The 23,724-nt window shown below is 45.1% G+C and overlaps 1 protein-coding gene across 2 annotated transcripts in view; it reads right to left on the bottom strand.

Annotated features, from left to right (window-relative positions):
- Positions 1-354: 354 nt before the first annotated feature.
- SYNRG (synergin gamma) overlaps positions 355-23,724 on the bottom strand; it is a 155,267-nt gene continuing 131,897 nt past the window's right edge. For both annotated transcript variants that reach the window (XM_082245237.1, XM_082245238.1), the window contains 3 exons: positions 18,844-18,992; positions 13,260-13,370; positions 355-553 (listed from right to left, as the gene is read on the bottom strand). In XM_082245237.1, the coding sequence (XP_082101363.1) occupies positions 422-553; positions 13,260-13,370; positions 18,844-18,992 (392 nt within the window). In that variant the 3' untranslated portion in view covers positions 355-421. The remainder of the gene's footprint in view (positions 554-13,259; positions 13,371-18,843; positions 18,993-23,724) is intronic.

Genomic DNA, 23,724 nt, shown 5'->3' with positions numbered 1-23,724 from the left:
TGAAAGAGGAAATCTGCAACCACACATTGAGCAGAGAAAGCTAGAGCAGGATGGTAAGTAGTAACTAGTAAGGGTGACTTGGATGTAAGTAATAATTACATGTGTGTCTCATTTAACCGCTCTATTCACAATACTTAGAAGTACAGTAACAGATCTAACAGAAATATTAGAATCACTAATATGCAACAATCAAATACAGTTTTAGGATTTCACATAAATTAAATTAAAAGGTTTAGAACATTAGATCGAGTCTGCAATAAAAACAAATGAATGTGCATCATATAAGTGGCAGTGCAAAGAACAAGAACATTCCATGAAAGACTCAGAAAAACTGCCTTCATCAAGCAGTGATAAAAGATTCCAGGCAGCAGCCTGCAGTAGTATTTCCCTTGTGTAAAAAAAAAAAAAAAGTCAGAATAAATTACAACAGATCAGGCAGTATAAGGCCGGGAGGTTTAGGCTCCACACAGTTAATCCAGAAATTTGCACAGCTTGCATGATATTGGTGACCTCCATAGGAAAGTTTAAAATGATCAGTGTACGAGTTAAAAGCCTGGGAAAACAAACACACAAAAAGTTACCACCACATCTGCATAGGAAGAATATCTTTGACATGATTTAAAGGGAAAATATTAAGTACGTTCAGTGAGTACATATTTTGAAGTTGTTTTTTTTTTTTGTTTTCCCTAAAGCAGCTTTCATATTTTTTTTAATGCTTGCTTTTTCATGTTATAATATTAAATCAAGACATCTGTAGTTTAACCACTAGAGGGAGCTCTGTATTTGACTTGATTTCACTGAACCTCTGTGTTGAAAGCAACCCTTGCCATTTCCATGTCACACAGTTTGCTGTCACATATGGACAGTATGAGGTTGACTTACTAAAACTGGAGAGTGCAAAACCTAGTTCAGCTCTGCATAGAAACCAATCAGCTTCCAGTTTTTTTTTGTGTCAAAAATTAATTAACTTCTTTACAACTGCCTGCCGCAGTTATACTGCGGCAGGCAGCGGCTCCTGGGCAAACCGATGTAGCTATACTAAGGTTGTAAGCAGGAGGCTAGGGGGCAAGCACGCGCCGCCAGCGTTGCGCTCCCGCCCCCGCTCCTCAGCGGGGAAGCCGATGCAGCAGGCAGGTGGCTCTGATTGCCGCCTGACACCCGCAATCGTTCCCTGCTGAGAGAGAAGAAGAAGAGAAGTTGTAAACACAGCTGACCTTTCTTCTCCCTGGAATGATCATAGAGCCCATGTGATCCTTCTATATAGAATCACATGTCTCTATGGTCATTTCAGAAGCCACACCCCCCAGTTAGAATCACTCCCCTAGGCTCACATTTAACCCCTTGATCACCCACAATGTTAACCCCTTCCCTGCCAGTGTCATTATTACAGTAACAGTGCATATTTTTTAGCACTGATTACTGTAGTAATGTCACTAGTCCCCCCAAAAGTGTCAAAAATGTCCTATCTGTCCGATGCAATCTCGCAGTCCCACAAAAAAAAAAAAAAATAAATAAAAATGACAAATCTTTCCCGTAGATAGTAGAAGCAATAACTTTTGAGCAAACCATTCAAAATGCGCTTATTGCGATTTTTATTATCATCAAAAATATGTAGCAGAAAACAAATTGGCCTAAAATGTTAAAAAATGTTGATTTTTAAATTTTTTTTGGGAATGTTATATAGCAGAATGAAAAATATTGCTTTTTTTTTTTTTCACAATGGTCGCTCTTTTTTTGTTTATAGCTCAAAAAATAAAAATCGCAGAGGTGATCAAATACCACCAAAAGAAAGCTCTATTTGTGGGGAAAAAATGGCATCAATTTTATTTGGGTACAGCATCGCATGACCGTGCAATTGTCCGTTAAAATAACGTAGTGCCGAATCGTAAAATATGGCCTGGTTATTAAGGGGGCAAATCCTTCCTGTCTTAAAGTGGTTAAAAAAGCTGAAGTTAGAAGCGGATTTGCAACCATGCACAGCTACACCAGATTTGGCATGCCCATTTTAGTAAATCAACCCCAATATGTTTATGTAAAGGAAACCACCATTCCTTAACAAGCTTGCATTTGTCTTTCCGCATTGTGACCTTTCTTCTCTGTATTTGTCCCACAGGTGTAGCTATACTGCCCAGTATTTGTGAGAAGGAAAGAATAGGTCTGCTTTAATGACTCTTCCTTGTCGTCACACAATGTGCTGTTTTTTAGGTTGAAACGAAAAGGACCTTGGAAGCAGCAGGCAGGGCTTCAGTGACCACAGGTGGCTGACACATACTGGTGGACCTCTGTATATATGAACTTTAGGGAAAAATGGGATTTTTGACTTACCGTAAAATCAATTTCTCTGATGTTCATTGACGGACACAGCGCCTCATCTTCTTGACTACATGGGTTATGCTGCCCCCTACAGGAGTAGGACACTAGGCAGGAAAGAACTTGACCACGCCTGTGGGGCAGTCCCAGGGGGTATACTCCCACTCTCTGCTATAGGTAATAAGTTTTGTTACAAGTGTCAAAAGAAAAAACCCAAATTCCATAGAGGGGTGGGTGCTGTGTCCATCAATGAACATCAGAGAAAAGGATTTTACGGTAATCAAAAATCCCATTTTCTTTTTCGTTCATTGATGGGACACAGCTCCTCATCTTCTTAAATATGTGGGACATTCCAAAGCAGTGTCAAACATGAGGTGTGGGAACAGCAAGAAAAAAAATACTTCCCAAGCCTAATCCGGTAACATGGAGCTCAACCATAAAACAACTACAGCTGACCTGAAAAAAGTAAAACACCCACAAAGAGGACCAAGTCCTCTAAACAACAGCTTGCAAAACCTTGCCACCGAAGGAAGCATCTGCAGATGCTAACACATCCACCTTATAAAACGTTGTGAAAGTGTGCGCAGACGTCGAGGTAACCGGCTTGCAAACCTGCATTACTGATGCCTGATGACGGAAGGCCCAGGAGGCACTAAGCACCCGAGTAGAGTGCGCCTTAACAGGGAAAGGAGGAACCTGACCCTTAATGGAATAAGCCTGTCTGATCCATCAGGAAATGTTCGCAGCAGAAGCAGCCAACCCTTTGCGAGGTCCATCCATGAGGACAAATAGCGAGTCTGACTTTCTAAAAGACACCGTTGCTGCCAGGTACACCCTTATAGCCCGAACCACATAGAGGGAATGCAAGGCACTCTCCTTACGATGCTTAGGCCTGGGACACAGGGAGGACAACACAATGTCTTCATTCAAATGAAAATCAGAGACGACCTTTGGAAGGAACGACCGACATGGACGAAGAACCACCTTATCCCTGTGAACCACCAGGTAGGGCGAACGACAAAACAGCGCCGCCAGCTCCGACACCCTGCGTGCAGAAGTAATAGCCACCAAAAAGGCCACCTTCTGGGACAATGCAAGCAGGGGAACCTCCCAAATGTATTCAAAGAGACTTCATGAGAACCGACAACACCAAAATTGAGGACCCACGGCAGCAATGGAGACCGCACTGGAGGAACCAAGTGTCTCACTTCCTGGAGAAAGGTACGCACCAAGTAGTGTGTGGCCAACAAACGTTGAAAGAAAACCAAAGCTGAAACCTGAACATTGATGGTACTCAAGGCCAGGCGCTGCTCAACCCCTCGCTGGAGGAAGGCCAAGATCTGAGTCACCGAAAAGGAGCGAAGGTGAATCCGGAGGGATTCACACCATGCAATGTACGTCTTCCAAGTACGATGGTAAATCTTCCTAGAAATAGATTTTGTAGCTTTTAACAGCGTAGGAATCAACGAGTCAGACAACCCTCTAACCTTCAGCACCTGGGTTTCAACAGCCAAGCCGTCAAAGCCAGCGACTGTAAAGCAGGATCGAAGATTGGCCCTTGCGGCAACAGATCTTCCCTGAGAGGAAGTCTCCAAGGAGCATTGGTGTAGCAACCCCAAGAGGCCACTCTGGAGTCACTAGGATGACTGAAATCCCTTCTGCCTCAATCTGGCACAGGAGTTTTGGCAGAAGCTTGAGAGGAGCAAAAGCGCAAATCAGACGATACAGACTCCAAGGAGCCACTAATGCATCTGTGGCATCGGCTAGAGGATCCCGAGACTGTGCCACAAACCTCTGCACTTTCCTGTTGAGGCGAGAGGCCAACAGATCCACCTCAAGAGTACCCCACTGGAGACACAACTGATGAAACACCTCAGGATGAAATGACCATTCCCCCTGGTCCAACGCCTGTCAACTGAGGTAATCCGCCTGCCAAAGTTTCACCCCTGGAATGTGCACAGCAAAGAGGGCTGGAACGAATCGTTCTGCCCATCTTAGAATACCGGCTACTTCCCGAGCCACCAGGACACTTCTCGTGCCCCCTTGGTGATTAACATAGGCCACGGCCGTGGGATTGTCTGATTGAATACCAGACACCCCTGGAGACATGTCCAATGATCCAGACAGAGTCTGATCGCTCAGAGTTCTAGTACATTGATCGGTAGCCTGGACTCTTCCAGAGTCCAGACCCCCTGAGCACACACTGTACTGAGGACACCTCCCCACCAGGACAGGCTGGCGTCCTTCGCGACGACTGTCCAGTACAGGGGAAGAAACGATTTGCCCTGACTAAGTCCCGGAGAACGAAGCCACCAAAGCAGGGACCCCCTCATACTCTGGCTCAACAGGATCAGATTGTCTAGAGACTGGGGATCCTTCTTTCATTTCACCAGAATCTCTTTTTGCAGAGATCTTGTGTGGGACTGTGCAAACAGAACCGCCTCGAAGGTAGACACAATCAGGCCCAGTACCTGCATACAAGACCGAAGAGATGACTGTCTGTTGGACAGCAGAAGCTGAATTGCCTCCTGCAATTTCTGAAGTTTTTCCAGAGGAAGAAACACTCTGGCTGAGGTCGAGTCCAGAGTCAGACTCAGATAGATCAGGCTTGTGGACGGAGCCAGAGCAGACTTCTGAAGATTCAAAATCCAACCAAACTAGCTCAGAGTTTGCAGAGTAATCTCCAAGTTGTCCAACAGAGCAGTCGAAGACTGCTCGCAAAAGCAGTTAGTCCAGATACCTTAGTACCCCTATCCCCCACTGACACAGCAACGCTATCACCGGGGCCAATACTTTTGTGAAGACCCAAGAAGCGGAGGTGAGACCAAAGGGTAATGCCACAAACTGATAATGCTCCATGGCCATGGCAAAGCGGAGGAAGCACTGGTAGCAGACACATATTGAGATGTGTAGGTAGGCGTCCTTGATGTTGATGGAGATGAAGAAATCCCCCTGATGTAGCGACGCCACCCACCATGTGAATGGATTCCATTCGGAAATTCTGTACCAGCACAAAGCAGTTTAGCGCCTTGAGTTCCAGAATTGGACGCACCTTGCCTTCCTTCCTGGGAACTGTAAACAGGTTTGAGTAAGAAGAACCTTGAAAACTTTCTGCTGTCTAAACTGGGACAATCCCCCCTTGAAGTAACAAGTCTTGCACTGACCCAAAGAGCTCCCCTAAGTGATCTGGGGACAATTGAAGGTTGGAAGGGAAGAACCTGTCCGGAGGATATGATCGAAACTCGATCTTGTAGCCGGAGCTAATTACTTTGTGGACTCACTTATCCTTTATCAGGGAGGTCCATGGGTCCGGAAACCCGCAAAGACATTCCCCTACTCCAGATTAGAGTGAGGGAGCCCCTTCATGTGGAGTAAGCCTTGTCGCAGGTCTGGCAGAACCAGCGCGTGGCTTGCTGGACCAGGTCCTCTTAGAACCCCCGGCGGAGGCTCTGAAGGGCTTAGATCCCTTGTCTTGAGATCCTGAGGGATGAAAAGGCCTCTTATGACCCGAAAAGAAAGGCCTGAGGCCTTTGATGATGTCAAACAGGTGATCCCCCACAAATGGAAAATCAGATAAGACCTTCTTAGAACCTTGGTCCGCAGACCAGCATTTCAGCCAGATAATGTGCCGTAAGATTGCTGAAATCAAGGGAGCCGCATCCAAAGAGGCCTCACAAACAAACTGTAGCCCTTGGACCCACTGATCTGCCAGCGCCGCAAAGGCAGGGGGGGAGCTGTTCCCCCTCCAGGTCCCGGCGTAGAAGTTTTGCCCACTCTGTTATAGCTTGCGATGCCGGTGCAATAGTAAATACCAGCCAAAGTGCTGAACCAGCCACAGTAAACATATGGCAGGTGAAGGCCCCCGACCTCCTATCAGCCAGATCTGAAAAGACCAGGGACTCTTCAACCGGGATTACGGTGGCTTTATTCAACCTAGAAACCAGGGAGTCCACTACAGGAGGAATAGTCTATTGTTTAAGGAGGGAATCCTCACAGGGGTACCGCATTGCAAAACGCTTAGGAATTGCAAAAGGTGCGTTTCGGGCACCCCCACTGTTTTGTGACAGTATTGTCAAAGAAGACGGGAAAGGGGAACACCTTCGCCGCTTTGGAGAACCTGTGGGTGCCAAAAGGTGACACGCGCCTCCGATGCTGGGGCGTTAGTCGCATCCTCCATCTTTAAGGTTTCCCGCACTGGTGCAATCAGGGCATCCACTAGCGCCTTTTAACGGGTGACTAGAGGAGCAGAGAAATCATTCTCACTATCCGAGCATGCAGGGTGCATGGACGCAGCCCCCGAAGGGTAACTCCCATCTGCGGCGGCCGAATCAGATTCTGGATCTGATGAGACAGAGGAAGCAGGTGAAGGCGGGGACACTTTTTGCTAGCCCGTTTGCCCAGAACAAAATCTACCTTGGACACGAAGGACTCCAGGACAGCCGTCCGTGCAGTCAGTTGATGGGACCTGGAGGGCCCGACAGCCTCAGAGAGGGGATCAGGTGGTGAAATATGCTCCAGGGACTCCATGAATAAAGAGTGGAACCCACACAAAAAAGTGTAGAACACTGCAAGGGACACCCCACAAGGCCCAACACAGAGCACTACCGCTGCAACAGCAGAAAGAGGGAACCCCACAAACTCACCACCAGTCAGGTACTCACAGTACCAAACTAACTGCACACCATGAGGCGATCAGGAAGAGGAATATCCAGTGATCAGCACTAGAGGCCGAGGAGGGTCTCCCACTGTCAAATCACCGCCCATCCGGCTCCAAAAACATGGATGCTGCACCATGCAGCTCCCCGGGGCCCCACGGGGGATCCCAGAAGCTTGAAAATGGTCCCAAAAAGAAGGGGGACCCTGGCAGGCACCCCCATCCCCCTCCCAAGGTTTGATCATTTGGTCACCGGTGGGGCGCTCCCCCCCCCACCCCCAGCTCAACACCCCAGGCCAACCTAAAAAGGTATGTCCACTCCAGGGAGGGAGTGGGCAGATGGGGGGCAAGGGCCTGCAGAAGAAAGATCACGAGAAAGGGGGGAACACTGACTGGAAGTGAGGGAAGCCTGGGGGTCCGACCATCCCAGGGAGGGGCCCACGTCCACCCCAAAATCCTCCAGGAGTAGAGGGGGGACAGCTACCTACCACACTAGGAAAAGGATGGGCACCGCTCCGGAAGACCGACGCTCCATCGTAATGTGTGTGTTGTCGGCCAGGAGGAAACACTGCGACTCGGGGGGGGGGGGGGGGAGGGGGCAGCATAACCCACGTAGTCAAGAAGATGAGGAGCTGTGTCTGTCAACGAACGAGAGAGAAAGTCTATTTTTGCCTACAATTTACAGAATTGTAATCTGTAACTTGGAAGAGCATTTTGACAGTAGTAAGGGAATTTTCAACAGCTTGTAACATGTTATGAACAAGTGTATTCAGCTATTTCAGAAATAAAGAGTCACTTCAATAAAATATTACCAATTTACTTTTGCCACCATCTTCCTACCATTAGATTGCCACCACTACCAGATCCGCAGGGTTGATTCTTATTGGTAAATTTTCATTGTTTTTTTATTTTTATTTCTTTATTTATAATGTATTTATCAACATGTTCACACTTCTTGTAAATTCATATATTTATTTTGTTTAGACATACACAGTGCTTTCACTTTGTTATTTTTTGAACCCATTATCTCTTACCCCACAATAAACCAGGGACTAATTTAAATTTTTTCCAGAGTTGATGGCCTAGATCTGAGCAACGTGAGAAAATAAATTTATGGTACGTATATCCTTAGCCTAAGACATGGTAAAGTAGTTAAAGCAAACCTGTCAAAAAACAAAATCTCTAAAAGGTTAAGATAAAAGTTGCAGAGGAAGAGCATTGTTTTCACTGAATTGGCCAAAGCAGGAATGCATAATGGTCAAAGCAGGAATGCATAATGAGAAAAAATGGTTGCCACCATGTACATACTGTATAGAATTGCAAATATACAGAGAAATAAGGTTTTTTTAAGCCAACAATTTGATTAGGAGTCAAGGGAATTTCTTTTAAACATATGCATAAAAATAGATGAAAAGACTAGAAATTCCATTTAAAAAGTATTAACTAGGCTGGTTAATAAACACACAGATGCTATCAACCGTGTAAATACCTAACAGCTGAAATCTGCACTCAGGAATCACCCTATTGGTAAAATAAACAGAACTATGAAATATCTCTCTCACTCATTCGGAAATAGTTACTGTCAGTAAAATTACCTTTTTCCCTGTATATGCTTATATGTCTTTGTTGTGTAAAAACAATTTAAAAAAAATTGAATTTTTTGTTACTCATCTCTCTTATCTGAGTTAATTGATGGACACAGTTTCTGTTCATTCTTGACCATTGGGTTTATAGCACCAACTACGGAAGTAGGACACTAGGCAGAAAAAGACGACAGCACCACCTATGGACAGTCCTAGCTTGGATACACTCCCTCTCTGCTATAGGTAAGCCAGTTAGTCACAAAGCAGTACAAGACAAAAAACTAAAAGCGGGGTAGGTGCTGTGTCCATCAATGAACTCAGAGAAAGGGATTTTACGGTAAGAAAAAATCCAGTTTTCTCTTACGTTCAATGACGAACACAGCTTCTCTTCTCTTTGACCATTGGGATGTCCCAAAGCAGTGACTCAATGCAGGGGTGGGAAACAAAACAGGAGCCAACAGACAGAACGGGATGGATTTTGATTTTGATACCCCAACCAAGACTGAACATAGAAGGGGGTTGATGGAAACTTGGACCAGATGATCCACAGAAGAAGGGGGTGTCGCGTTTCCAATTTTTAACACACAATATTCTTCCTAAGGGACAGAATCCCAACTTCTGCAATATATTAGAAAGAATTTTTTTTCTATACAAAAAATCAAATCAAAAACAATAACTTTTCATTTACATTTACATAAATTCCCAAAAGAAGAAGAAAAAAAATAAACAAACTTACAAAAATTTCCATCACCCCCTTTCCATGTTCAATCTAGGTTGGGGTAAAATCAATACAACTATCCTAGTAGCTATAATCAATTTTATTATATCACTAATTAGTTTATGGTGTATGTATATGTGTTTTTAACAATTAATAAATTAATATTTTATATAAATCATGTTTAATTTAATATCTATAGAGGCCAAAAAGTCTTCTTGGTGTAGAGACACCACTACCATTCAAAAGGATCCCATTCAAAACTTTTGTACCCGCACAAATCGGTTCCCAAGAGGAAACCGTCCCAATCACCCCTTGCTCCTGCGTGCCGAAGGCACAAAGGGGTTGCCAGTGTGCTGAAAAATAAGGGCCCCGTCTATTACGAGGTGACTTGCCCTTGGCAGATTCCAACAAAGAACCAAACAGGTGGTCCCTATAAAGGGGAGATCTGTAGAGCCTTTTTAGAAGCCTGGTCCGCAGACCAGCTTTTTAGCCACACCAAGTGTGGTTACCATTATTGCGTTTAGAACAACGACCTTACGCGTGACACAGTTTTGTCACAGTAGGCGGGAAAAGGGAGTACCTTTGCTGCCTTTAGGGGATCTGAGGGCCTCGAGTGAACTGGCGCCCCCCCTCCCATGTAAACATTTTCTGCACCGATACAATCATTTTATCCACCAGCGCCCTTGCATGCGCATGTGCAGTAAAAAAGGAATTAAACTCACTGCAGAGCACCCGAAGTGCGGCGACGCAGACCCATTAGAGTTGCTATATGCTAAGCTCACCCTGGGAGCATAACAAGCAGGGGAGGTCGTCGACCGCAATCCCGCAAGGAGACGCCGGCAAAAGACCATAAATGACATGAGGACATAGCCCCCTTTAAAAGGGGAAGAGGGGGCCAGCCATGACGCAGACCTGTAGGCAGAGTACCCCCACACAACAATATCCCCACGGCGCCCCTCTGGTTCAAGGGGGGCACCAGGCAGTCCATATGTCCACCCCCCTGAGGAGAGGGGGGGGGGAGGCGGATGCCCATCTGCTGCTCTATCACCCTGATCAGCAGCTCAAACCGCCTCATCAGCAGCCTCGAGAAGGCCCAAAGGCCCAAAGCTGCGGCCTAAATTTGGGGCCCGATCCGGTCGCGGGACCGCAGTCAGAACTCTATCAGCTTGATCAGCAGTTCGGACAGCTCGGTTAGGAGCTTGGACAGCCTGACATGGTACTTGGACAGCTGGACATGGTACTCATACACCTTGACATGGTACCCGGACAGGCGCGAGTAGGCCACAAGCCGCGGCCTCAATTTTCAGCCCAAGCCGGCCGCATGAGGCGATCTGTCGACACCTGCCGGTCAGCTCAGTCAGGCACTTCAGACAGCTTGGCATGGTACCCAGAGAGCCGCGAATAGGCAGCAAGCCGCGGCCTCAATTTTTGCCCCAAATCGGCCGTGTGAGGCGATTCGTCGGCATCCGCCGGTCAGCTCAGTCAGGCACTTCGGACAGCCTGACATGGTACTAGGACATCCTGACTCGATACCCGGACAGACATGAGTAGGCCGCAAGCCGTGGCCTCAATTTTCAGCCCCATCCGGCCGTGTAAGGCGATCCGTTAGCATCCGCTGGTCAGCTTGACATGGTACCCGAACAGCCGTGTGTAGGCCACAAGCCGCGGCCTTAATTTCTACCCCGATCAAGCCACGTGAGGTGCAGACCAGCAGATGAAGAAACAGCCGCTCCCCCTATAACCGCCGCAGGGAGCCCAAAATGCATCCCTGCCCCAGTCACCAATCCCCAGGGGGCCAGTAACTTGCTAAAAGACCCCCTGTGTTATCCGGGCAGCAACAACCGCATCCATCCCCCCCCTTACTGGAGTAAGTGGCAAAGCCAGCTCCTACCTAACCCCCGGGAGGGAGGGGGGCATGAGAGTAGGTTCGGCCAAAAGACCACCATGACTGTTAGAGGGGCTGGGGGAATAGAAGGGAACCCTGGGGTCCAACCATCCCAAGGAGGGGCCCACATCCACCCCCAAAGTATTGGGGGGACAGTATTACTTACCATACCATGGTACCAGGTGGGCACCACTCTGAGCAGTCCACCTCCTACCCGGGGTGGGGGTGCTGCAAGCCAGGGGGTACGCTGCAACTCAGGGCGTTCTAGGTCGATGGCGTTCCAGCGAGACTTGTCCACTTGCAGGCTCGTCCCCATCCTTTGGGGCACTGTCGTGGCGAGGCCTAGTTCTGGACTATAACCTGCTCACTGGCCAGGCTGGGAGACCTTAAGGATGTAGATTATCCAGTCCAAAACCACAGCCGGCTGTTGCTTGTAGTTCTCCAAGAACTAACTAGTGAAAACAAAAAATCATAAAATAACACAATTTCTCCATTAACAAGTAAGACCGAATTCCCAGCAGGGAGCTAGGTCCTATTCCTAAACTAGGCAGAGACAAACTGCAGGCTGAAGCAGAGTGTGTGGGGTTATGCCTGCAGGGACAGCCCCATAGGCTTGGTAAATTTTTTTCCTGCCTAGTGCCTATTCCTGATAGGAGGAGCATAACCCATTGGTTCAAAGCTGCGTCTGTCGAACGATAGAGAAATGGCTAATTGGGCCCAATTTGCAACTTAGAGGTGTACTCACCTTTGTTGCCAGCAGTTTAGACATTAATGGCTGTGTGTTGAGTTATTTTGAGGGGACAGCAAATTTAAACTGTTATACAAGCTGTACACTCGCTACTTTACATTGTAGCAAAGTGTAATTTTTTCAGTGTTGTCACATGAAAAGATATAATAAAATATTTACAAAAATGTGAAGGGTTTACTCACTTTTGTGAGATACTGTAGTTGTGTGTGAAGAGGGATATTAGGCTTCCAGTGGGGACAAATCTCTGCTTTGTTTAGAGAGATTAGAAATCCGTCCCCGTTGTTCCTTTAGATTCCTTTTAGATGCCAATACAGGCGGTCCCCGGGTTACAAACATTTGACTTACAAACGACTCCTACTTACAAACGGAGGGAGACAACGGGAAGTGAGAGGAAATCTACCCTTAGGAAGAGAAATTCACTCCTGTAAGAGTTGTCATGGGAAAAAAGGTGTCTCCACTTAAGCTTTATCACTAATCCTTGTTTCTACAACAACCTAAAATTTTCAAAATCCAATTGTCTTAGGGACAGAAAGTGGGGTGACATCTTCTGAACAGAGGTACATACAGCAAAACAAATGTTACAGGGGTGTTAACCCTTCCCGTGCTATCCAAAACATATTTTTTTGGATGGAGCTACACTTAAAAAAATTACCTATTCCAACTTACAAACAAATTCAACTTAAGAACAAACCTACAGACCCGGTCTTGTTTGTAACCAAGGGGACCGCCTGTAGGGAGCAGACTGCAATAAAAACTTAGAGGTTCTAATCCCTCCACACCGTTCTGCTTTTAGCCCGGTTCACACCGGTGTGACTTGTCATGTGATTTGATAGTCCTAACTTGCATGACAAGTCGCACCCCATTGCCGGGAATGGAACCCTTCATAGCGCCACGACTCATGTAGCAGCAATTATGAAAAAGGTTCCTGCACTACTTTTTACTGATTTCATTGCGACTTACATAGACTTCTGTTAAATGAATCGGCAGTGCAAACCACATTCATGTGCGGCTTTGAAATCGCACTTATGTAGCGCAATTTCAAAGGCACACTGGTGTGAACCAGGGCTTAGAATGAGTTAGCATGCAAATCAAGAAATGCATATGCTGTTTTTGTATGGCAGCTGGCTCTTTAATAACATCTCTGTAAGAAACTGTATAAGATGATAGTGTTTGATTCCAAGTCAGTGTAGCTGCACAAAATTTACGCCAACCACATAGTTAAATAATAGATCTTTGCATTAAACTACTTCTTGCTGAAGACTTGGTAACATCGGGCGGTGGCATAACTGGAAATCAATCCTAAAAAAAAAAAAAAAAAATATTTTTTATGCATGTAATAAGCACAGACCATTTTAACTTACCTTACTTCTGGAGTCTACATTTAGCAAGCAGACACCACATGCCAGTTCATGAGCATTTTTGATTCCTGGTCGAAGCATACAGGAGACAAAATCCAGTGCACTTTCGTCAGGCTGCAGAAAAAACATGCAGAGATATATTAATCAACTAACCTATGCCTTAATTATTTGAAATAGATATATACCTAGTCTGGCAGTCAAAACAGGACAAGGGCGTGTTTCCCTAAGCACCTTAGCCAACGGAATAAAATGTAAACTTTATTTAGGATTTCTGAATAAAATGTATATAGGACTGTGTGTGTTAATTCACTTAAAGGGAGATTTTTTGAGTTTTTAATATGTAAGAGGATACGGGCAGTATCCATTATTAATTGAAACAAAGATAGGGTAGAAAAAAAAAAAAAGGATATTTGCCCGCTCTCCTTCTCTATAGTACTATGTCACTCCTTAAAATAATCTATAGAGAGATGTCCATCACTACTCCTCCATGCCAGATATTTGGTCCTAAAAGACTACAAAAGGTGGTAGATGACATCTCCTTAAACAAGGATTGCAGCCATCATACTGTAGCTACCTGTAACTCTAATATAGGAGTAAACACTCCCTTAAACCCTCATAGGAGGATGTCATATACATTAAGGTACAGATTGAACTTTAATTCTGACCTACTACCTTTCTTTTTCTACCTTATCTTTGTGTCAATTGATAATGACTACTGCCCATATCCTCTTACATCTTAATACAACTCAAAAAACCTCACTTTAAGTCATCCTTTTTCAACCAGGGTGCCCAGGCACATTGGGGTGCCTTGAGGTTTCTTCAGGGGTGCCTTAGCAAAATGCTTAAACATTGCCCAGAAATTGTATACAAGCCAGAATGTGGATAAAGCCTGCCTTTTAGTTACACAAAGCCACAGGTTTTCATTGTGCACCATTACAACCTTCTTGCTGTTTGACCCTCCCCTGCCCCTCTCCATCAGTGTTGGGGTCATATTAGCTGAGTGAAGGAGAAAAAATAAGGGAGAAGAGAAACATTGTAATACTAGTCAGTACCAGTTTGCAAAAGTGGATTTGCTTTGGAAGAATAACTCACCTCTAACATTGGGGGTCCTACTTGTGTGGATGTTACTGCATTATGTAAAACTATTATAAAAGTTTATACATTTTAAAATAGGGTGCCTCAAAACTGTACATAATTATTAAAGGGTGCCTCGAGACTGTCCATTTTCAAAAGGTGCCCCGAGATTGTCCATAATTTTTAAAGGGTACTTTGACTGACAAAAGGTTGAGAAACACTGCTTTAAGTGAATGGTGAACATATATACATTTTATTCAGAAATCCTAAATAAAGGTGTATGTAGGTCGGTATATATATATATATATATATATATATATATATATATATATATATATATATATATATATATATATATATATATATACACATATACACACACAGTATCTCACAAAAGTGAGTACACCCCTCACATTTTTGTAAATATTTTATTATACCTTTTCATGTGACAACACTGAAGAAATGACACTTTGCTACAATGTAAAGTAGTGAGTGTACAGCTTGTATAACAGTGTAAATTTGCTGTCCCTTCAAAATAACAACACACAGTCAATGTCTAATCTGCTGGCAACAAAAATGAGTACACCCCTAAGTTAAAATGTCCAAATGAGGCCCGATTAGCCATTTTTCCCTACCCGGTGACATGTGACTCATTAGCGTTACAAGGTCCCAGATGTGAATGGGGAGCAGGTGTGTTAAATTTGGTGTTATCGCTCTCACTCTCTTATATTGGTCACTGGAAGTTCAACATGGCACCTCATGCCAAAGAACTCTCTGAGGATCTGAAAACAAGAATTGTTGCTCTACATAAAGATGGCCTAGGCTATAAGAAGATTGGCAAGAACTCTGAAACTAAGCTGCAGCACGGTGGCCACGACCATACAGCGGTTTAACAGGACAGGTTCCACTGATAACAGGTCCCGCCATGGTCGACCAAAGAAGTTGAGTAGATGTGCTCAGCGTCATATCCAGAGGTTGTCTTTGGGAAATAGATGTATGAGTGCTGCCAGCATTGCTGCAGAGGTTGAAGGGGTGGGAGGTCAGTCTGTCAGTGCTCAGACCATATGCCGCACACTACATCAAATTGGTCTGCATGGCTGTGGTCCCAGAAGGAAGCCTCTTCTAAAGATGATGCACAAAAAAATCCCACAAACAGTTTGCTGAAGACAAGCAGACTAAGGACATGGATTACTGGAACCTTGTCCTGTGGTCTGATGAGACCAAGATAAACTTATTTGGTTCAGATGGTGTCAAGCGTGTGTGGCAGCAAACAGATGAGCAGTACAAAGACAAGTGTGTCTTGCCTAAAGTCAAACATGGAGGTGGGAGTGTCATGGTCTGGGGCTGCATTAGTGCTGCCGGCACTGGGGAGCTATAGTTCATTGAGGGAACCATGAATGCCAACATGTACTGTGACAGTCTGAAGCAGAGCATGATCCCCTCCCTTCGGAGACTGGCCGCAGGGCAGTATTCCAACATGATAAGGACCCCAAAAACACCTCCAAAATGTCCACTGCCTTGCTAAAGAAGCTGAGGGTAAAGGTGATGGACTGGCCAAGCATGTCTCCAGACCTAAACCCTATTGAGCATCTGTGTGGCATTGTCAAACGGAAGGTGGAGGTCTCGAACATCCACCAGCTCCGTGATGTCATCATGGGGCAATGGAAGAGGGCTTCAGTGACAACCTGTGAAGCTCTGGTGAACTTCATGCCAAGAGGGTTAAGGCAGTGCTGGAAAATAATGGTTGCCACACAAAATATTGACACTTTGGGCCCAATTTGGATATTTTAAATTAGGGGTGTACTCACTTTTGTTGCCAGTGGTTTAGACATTAATGGCTGTGTGTTGAGTTATTTTGAGGGGACAGCAAATTTACACTGTTATACAAGCTGTACACTCACTACTTTACATTGTAGCAAAGTGTCATTTCTTCAGTGTTGTTACATTAAAATATATAATTAAATATTTACAAAAATGTGAGGGGTGTACTCACTTTTGTGAGATACTATAGATTATATATATATATATATATATATATATATATATATATATATATATATATATATATATATACATACATACACACACACACACACACACACACACTGTATACATACTGTTGGCTAAGGTGGGTAGGGAAAAGCGCCCTCTTTCTATAAAAACATGCACAGTAAAGATTTTGTACAATTTGAGGCACTAGTTTGGGTAAAATGTATTAACCGCTTGCCGACTGCCCTATGGCAGATTTACTGCTACTGGTCAGAATGTATATATACACGTGATTCTGCACTTCCGGGTAGGGGGGCGTGCTGACTCTGCTGTGATTTGTCACAGCAGAAGCTGACCAGTGGATGTCGGCCCGAACCTGCTGATCGCTGAGGAGAGTTCTATCTAAATAAGGCAGAGCTCTGTCCTGACAGGAGGAAAGTGATAGATGTACTTTTCCTGCAAGTAGGGAAAGAAAAGCCATAAGTTCCCCTAGTAAAAGCACCACACAAAGTACACACACTGGCTAGGCACAAATTTAACCCTTTGATTGCCCTAGCTTTTTAACCCCTTCCCACCCAGTGTCAGTAGCACAGTGACAGTGCATATATTTAGCGCTGATCACTGTATTAGTACCACTGGTTGGCACAAAGTGTCAGAAAGTCTGTCGCAATATTCCAGTCCTGCTATAAGTTGCTGATGGCCACCATTACTAGTATAAAAAAAATAAAATCCAGTATATATACACACCATCGTTTGTAGATGCTATAGCTTTTGCGCAAATCAATATACGCTTATTAGGATTTTTTTTTTTATCAAAACTATGTAGCAGAATATACATTAGCCTAAATTTATGAAGAAATTGGTTTAATTTTATCAGATATGTTATATATTTTTTTGTTTTAATTGTTGGTCTTTTTTCCTTATAGCACAAAAAAAAAGAAAACACACCTCATCACAAAAAATGGTCTGGTCATGAAGGGGGGGTAAATATCCTGACGGTCAAGAGGTAAAAATGTAATGATACAAAAAATCTCAAAGTGTGGTTGTGTGTCAGCACAGTACTTGCAAATCACAGGCTCACAGAATACTGATGTCCTCAATGCCATTTTTCTAAATTTGTATTTTTTACTTTTCTATCAGTGTGTTTCCAATGTGCTGGCCAATTTCCCCTGGAGAAGCAGACAGTGAATATTAGCTACATTGGCCAACAGGAGAGGAAGGGGATCTACATTGGCCTATAGGAGTTAATGTCCAACACCTTAAGTTAAAAATCCACCACACTTCTCTTTTCAATAATCTGCAATATTGATTAACCTTGCAGCATCTGAGCCATTGATAACTGCTGGATTGATCAGATGGAAGATCTGTGAAAGGTACAGAGGGCTCTAAATAGATCACAATATAAAGCTGTGTGACTGTTTGTTAGCAGATTGCCAAATTACCTTTCCCCTGAAGAGCAGCAGACAGGTTGCGGTCTATATGTGTGCTTCTGAGCTGCTCACTGTCCTGATTTAGGAAGCAAGTCATTTTTCAGTGCAGAGACCCAGGACAACTGAACTATGGTAACAACAAGTAATAAAAGTAGGCTAAGTTGTTTAAGTTTTACGTTTAGGTTAAATAACATTGAGTAAGTTAAATAAAAAAAGTGTTAGCCCCCGTTCACACAGGGGCGACGCTACTTCCCGGGGTGACCTCACAGGTCGCGGCGCGCTGCTCGCACCGCGACCTCGGAGCGGCCGGCACGGACTTCATAACATTGAAGTCTATGCAGGTCGCTCCGGGTCGCCCCAAAGAAGCTCCGGACCCTTTTTCTAAGTCGGAGCGACTTGTGTCGCTCCTATTAGAACGGGTCCACAGCTTCTCTATGCGAGGCGACCTACGGCGACCTGTCAGGCGACCAGGTTGCCTGACAGGTTGCCCCAGTGTAAACGGGGGCTTAAAGAATATGTTACCCAAACATTTTATTATATTGATATGTCTGTTGTACCATGTACTTGTGGTAAAACGTATCCTGTTCTCTGTATTGCTTCCTTTGTGTCAAATACTTGGTGATCCTGCCAGTTCCCCTACTCTCCTACTTCAAACTGACCATGCTAGACATGAAAGCACATCCATCCCAGTGTGGTCAGTGTTCTGGCTGTGCTGGGAGAACAGCCTGCCTGTCCTCCAATGATAAGACTTCTGCTGACAAGCTACCCCTTGCACAACCATTCACTGGGAAGATCAGTGTATTGCTCTTTCTCCACCCCTAGCTATCCAGAGATGTGTCCAGCTATAAAGAAATAAAAAAAAAGGTATTTCTATTCTTTAATACACACACACGTTTTACTATTCATTTCTATTTTTAGCTTTGCAGCAGGATAAGTGTAGATTGAAGTGTAATGATTACTAGCTTTTCATATTTTGATCCTAATTACTTCAGAATCATTAAACCTTTGCACAGTTTGGTCATGGAATTTCACATTACATGTTTTCCCCAAAAATATTTAACTAGAGTAGAGTAATATTTAATAGAAACTCTTACCATTAGAGAAGCTAGTGACATGAATCCTATTAAGTTATTCCAAAGTTTGTCAATCTCCTTCAGTAAGTGCTGCAGTTTCTCACTGCACACTGCAGTGGACTTTATACCCAGTTCTACTCGCTTGGTCACTCTGTACACCTCGATGACACCTGCACAAAATAAAATCACCATTCCATTAACTAGATGTGGACAATTTTTTCTACAGACCGCAAGCATGAGCACTTAAAGCAGTAGTAAACCGAGAAGCACATATCTACAGTAATCATAAGGCAACAAAGACACTGCAGTAGTTATTATCCTCATAGGATTTTGTTACAGTTTTTGCAGCTTTGTACAGTATGCATTTTTTCCAGTGGAAGCTGGCACCAAATTTGCAGTTATCTTCCCATTCCCCATAATGTTATTTCCACTATTTCTCCTTTCTCATCTATAATCTCGTAAATGTGCTTTAACTATTAATCAGTCCTTATTTTCGTTAACAGTTAACGTGGCGACCTAGCCCCACATAACCAATTGGATTACGTGTGGACGCCTAACCGCAATGTTCACAGCCCCGTGATGTAGCAAGTCACACTCTTGTGGGATTGCAATGCAATGCCATGAAGTGATGCCGAGGGAAGAATGTAAAGACTTGGGAAAATAGTGGCAAAATACGCATGTGTGACTGACGTCCCTGCAAACAACACTAGGCAAAATATCGCGCAGGTTGTAATACTTTTAAAGACACCTACTTCTAATGCTAACCATATACATATAGGTTTTTGGAAGAGAATGTTCATCCAAAATGCATACGAAAATTCTTTAAACATTCGATGAATGGACAAATGTAATTCAAATATTGTCTTTTGCTTTTAACATTCAATTTAAAAATGAATGTAATTTCTGAGCGATAACCATACACTGCCCGAAAATTTGTTGATCGAGAATAGTTTTTTTTCTGCCCTTCGAATTTTCCCATCACAGCAGTTAAAAATGGACATCGATTTGATCCCACAAAAATGGACATCGATTTGACCCCACTAACGATTAGAAAATCAAAAAACTAAACTCTATATGTTTATGGCCAGCATAAGTCATTTTAGAATGCTTTACATGGCACAAAGTAAGGCAGGAGGAGTTCACTATAACGTTAAAGTGTTTGTAACCCTAACCCGTCTAATCTGCCCCTCTCTAAGCTGTAAAAAAAACACCTTGCTGATCCTGCCAATTCCTGTGTCCCCCTCTGTGTGCTGACCACGGTAATTATGGCTGCTGAGCCCCAATTACCTTGGTCAGTTTACGTGCCTCCATCATCCGCAGCTCCTCTCTCTCCCCCTCTCCCTCCCCTCCTGACAGCTCCATGTCTCTGTCTCTCTTCCCCACCCCTTCCTGCCGCTATTCGTAGTAAAGAAAAGTTTAAAAATTGTCACTCCCAGTCCCTCTAAATTATCCAGGCATAACACACTCTAAGTGTTTTTTTTTTTTTAAAACAAAGCCTCAAAATATTATTTTTCTCAGATATATTCGGGCCGGTCACGTGACTCCCTGCCGCTCTCCTATTCTGATCCAGGGCTACAGTGGGAGGCGCCGAAGGGCCATGTGACCTCCCCGGCTGATGTCAGAGGAAGATCTCGGCCCCTCCCGCTGTAACTCTGGACCAGGGTAGGAGAGCGGCCAGGGGCAACAAATGTAAGTACCCCCTTAAGTGAAAATGTCTAAATTGGGCCCAATTAGCCATTTTCCCTCCCTGGTGTCATGTGACTCGTTGGGGTTACAAGGTCTCAGGTGTGAATGGGGAGCAGGTGTGTTAAATTTGGTGTTATCGCTCTACCTCTCTCATACTGGTCACTGGAAGTTCAACATGGCACCTCATGGCAAAGAACTCTCTGGAGGAACTGAAAAAAAGAATTGTTGCTCTACATAAAGATGGCCTATGCCAGTGATGGCGAACCTTGGCACCCCAGATGGGTTTGGAACTACATTTCCCATAATGCTCATGCACTCTGCAGTGTAGTTGAGCCATCATGGGAAATGTAGTTCCAAAACATCTGGGGTGCCAAGGTTCACCATCACTGGCCTAGGCTATAAGAAGATTGTCAAGACCCCAAAAATGAGCTGCAGTACGGTGGCCAAGACCATACAGCGGTTTAACAGGACAGGTCCAATCAGAACAGGCCTCGCCATGGTCAACCAAAGAAGTTGAGTGTATATGCTCAGCGTCATATCCAGAGGGTGTCTTTGAGAAATAGCCGTACAAGTGCTGCCAGCATTGCTACAAAGGTTGAAGGGATGGGGGGGGGGGGGGGGGGGGTCAGCCTGTCAGTGCTCAGACCATAAGCTGCACACTGCATCAAATTGGTCTGCATGGCTGTCATCCCAGAAGAAAGCCTCTTCTAAAGATAATGCACAAGAAAGCCCGCAAACAGTTTGCTGAATACAAAACAGACAAGGACATTGATCACTGGAACCATGTCCTGTGGTCTGATGAGACCAAGATAAACGCATTTGGTTCAGATGGTGTCAAGCGTGTGTGGCGGCAACCAGGTGAGGAATATAAAAACAAGTGTCTTGCCTACAGACAAGCATGGTGGTGGTGGTGGTGGTGTCATGGTCTGGGGCTGCATGAGTGCTGCCGACACTGGGGAACTACAGTTCATTGAGGGAACCATGAATGCCAACATGTACTGTGACATACTGAAGCAGAGGATGATCCCCATCCATTCGGAGACTGGGTCGCAGGGCAGTATTCCAACATGCTAATGACCCTAAACACATCTTCAAGACGACCACTGCCTTGCTAAAGAAGCTGAGGGTAAAGGTGATGGACAGGCCAAGCATGTCTCCAGATCTAAACCATATTGAGCATCTGTGTGGCATCCTGAAATGGAAGGTGGAGGAGCGCAAGGTCTCTAACATCCACCAGCTCCATGATGTCGTCAGAGGAGTGGAAAAGGGTTGCAGTGGCAACCTGTGAGGCTCTGGAGAACACCATGCCCAAGAGGGTTAAGGCAGTGCTGAAAAATAATGGTGGCCACACAAAATATTGACACTTTGGGCCCAATTTGGACATTTTCACTTAGGAGTGTACTCACTTTTGTTGCCAGCTGTTTAGACGTGGCTGTGTGTCGAGTTATTTTGAGGGGACAGCAAATTTACACTGTTATACAAGCTGTACACTCACTACTTTACAGTGTAGCAAAGTGTCATTTCTTCAGTGCTGTCACATGAAAAGATATAATAAAATATTTACAAAAGTGTGAGGGGTGTACTCACTTTTGTGAGATACTGCATATATAATCTATATCAGGGGTATTGAATTAAAATTCATGGAGGTCCGATTAGTAAAATTTTCTTCCAGCAGAGGTCCAGATTGCATTTTTGCGTGATGACTCGGATTCTTTACATCACAGCCCTGGTGTACAGGCACGACAGCCCATTCATTTGAATGGGCTGTTGTGTTTGCGTTTTCTGCTGGGAAAAGGCCCTGGCACCTTTTTAAGAATGCTGTGGCATGGAAACTGCATGGTGCATATGTACCATGCAATTTCCATGTGTGGGAAACCGCACCTTGTATTTCATTGCATTTAAGAGTCAATTGTACCCCTGCACATTTTCTGTGCAGCTGCTTATCCCCCTTCACATCACCACTCACAGCACTGTCACCCTTCACATCACCACCGTCCCCCCCCACACACACACACACACCACTGTCCCCTTCACATCATCACCCCCCACACACACCACTGTCCCCTTCACATCACCACCGCCCACACACACCACTGTCCCCTTCACATATCACCCCCCAAAGCGCTGCCCCTTTCATAACTCCCAACCCACAGCACTGCCTCCCTTCACATATCACTCCTGCAGCACTGCCCCATTCATATCCCCCCCACAGCACTGCCCCCTTTACCTCCCCCCACAGCACTGCCCCCCTATTATCCCCCCCCCACAGCACTGCCCCCTTCACCTCCCCACACAGTACTGCCCCCCTCACATATCCCCCCCACAGCACTACCCCCTTCATATATCCCCCCATCAGCACTGTCCCTCTTACATATCCCCCCAACAGCACTGTCCCTTTCACATCCCCCTCACAGCACTGTCTCTCTTTACATAGCCCCCCCCCCACACACACACACACCACTGCCCCCTTATATCACCCCCAGAGAACTGCCCCTTTGCATCACCCTCACACACATACACAGCACTGCCCTGTTAACACACACCCCCATAGCACTGCCCCCCTTTACATCAACACACACCACTACCCTCTTAACATATCACCCCCACAGCATTGCTCCCCTTTACATGAATCCCCACACTACCCCCCCCTCTACATGATCTCTGCTCCCCAATCATCCTTCACAACTTAACAGCCCTGCCCTCCCTTCACTCTCCTTACCTTACACAGAGTGAAGAGCAGGAGGCGGGACAATCTCGAGGAAGACAGAGGAACAGCAGCGCTGCATGCATAGAGGCAGCCGACTGTGTGCCTACCAGCCAATCACCTCCCGCCTCCCAGCAGCCAATCACCTTCTGCCTCCCAGCAGCCAATCACCTTCCGCCTCCCAGCAGCCAATCACCTTCTGCCTCCCAGCAGCCAATCACCTCTAGCCTGAAATGCTAATTCAGGCAGCTGCTTCCCTCCATTCAATGCCGGTCCCGCCCCCAGTCTCAGTCCCACCTCCGGCCATCCGCCCTGCTCTGCTAATGACAGCAGCAGAGACAGGGAAGAAATCCAGCAGCTGATGGCGGCGGTCCTGATGGAGCAGCAGCGCGGGCCGGAGGCCGCCATTTAGTGATGCCCGATCTATATCATGTATATTATATCTCTACATTTATTTAAAGTAGTATTAAACCTTCAGTTGGGAGTAATAAAATAAAAATTCCTCCCTAAAC

The sequence above is a fragment of the Pelophylax lessonae genome, assembly GCF_965119305.1.
Source record: "Pelophylax lessonae genome assembly, chromosome: 2".
NCBI classification, from domain to species: Eukaryota; Metazoa; Chordata; class Amphibia; order Anura; family Ranidae; genus Pelophylax; species Pelophylax lessonae.
This window is presented reverse-complemented; position numbering and strand designations above follow the sequence as displayed.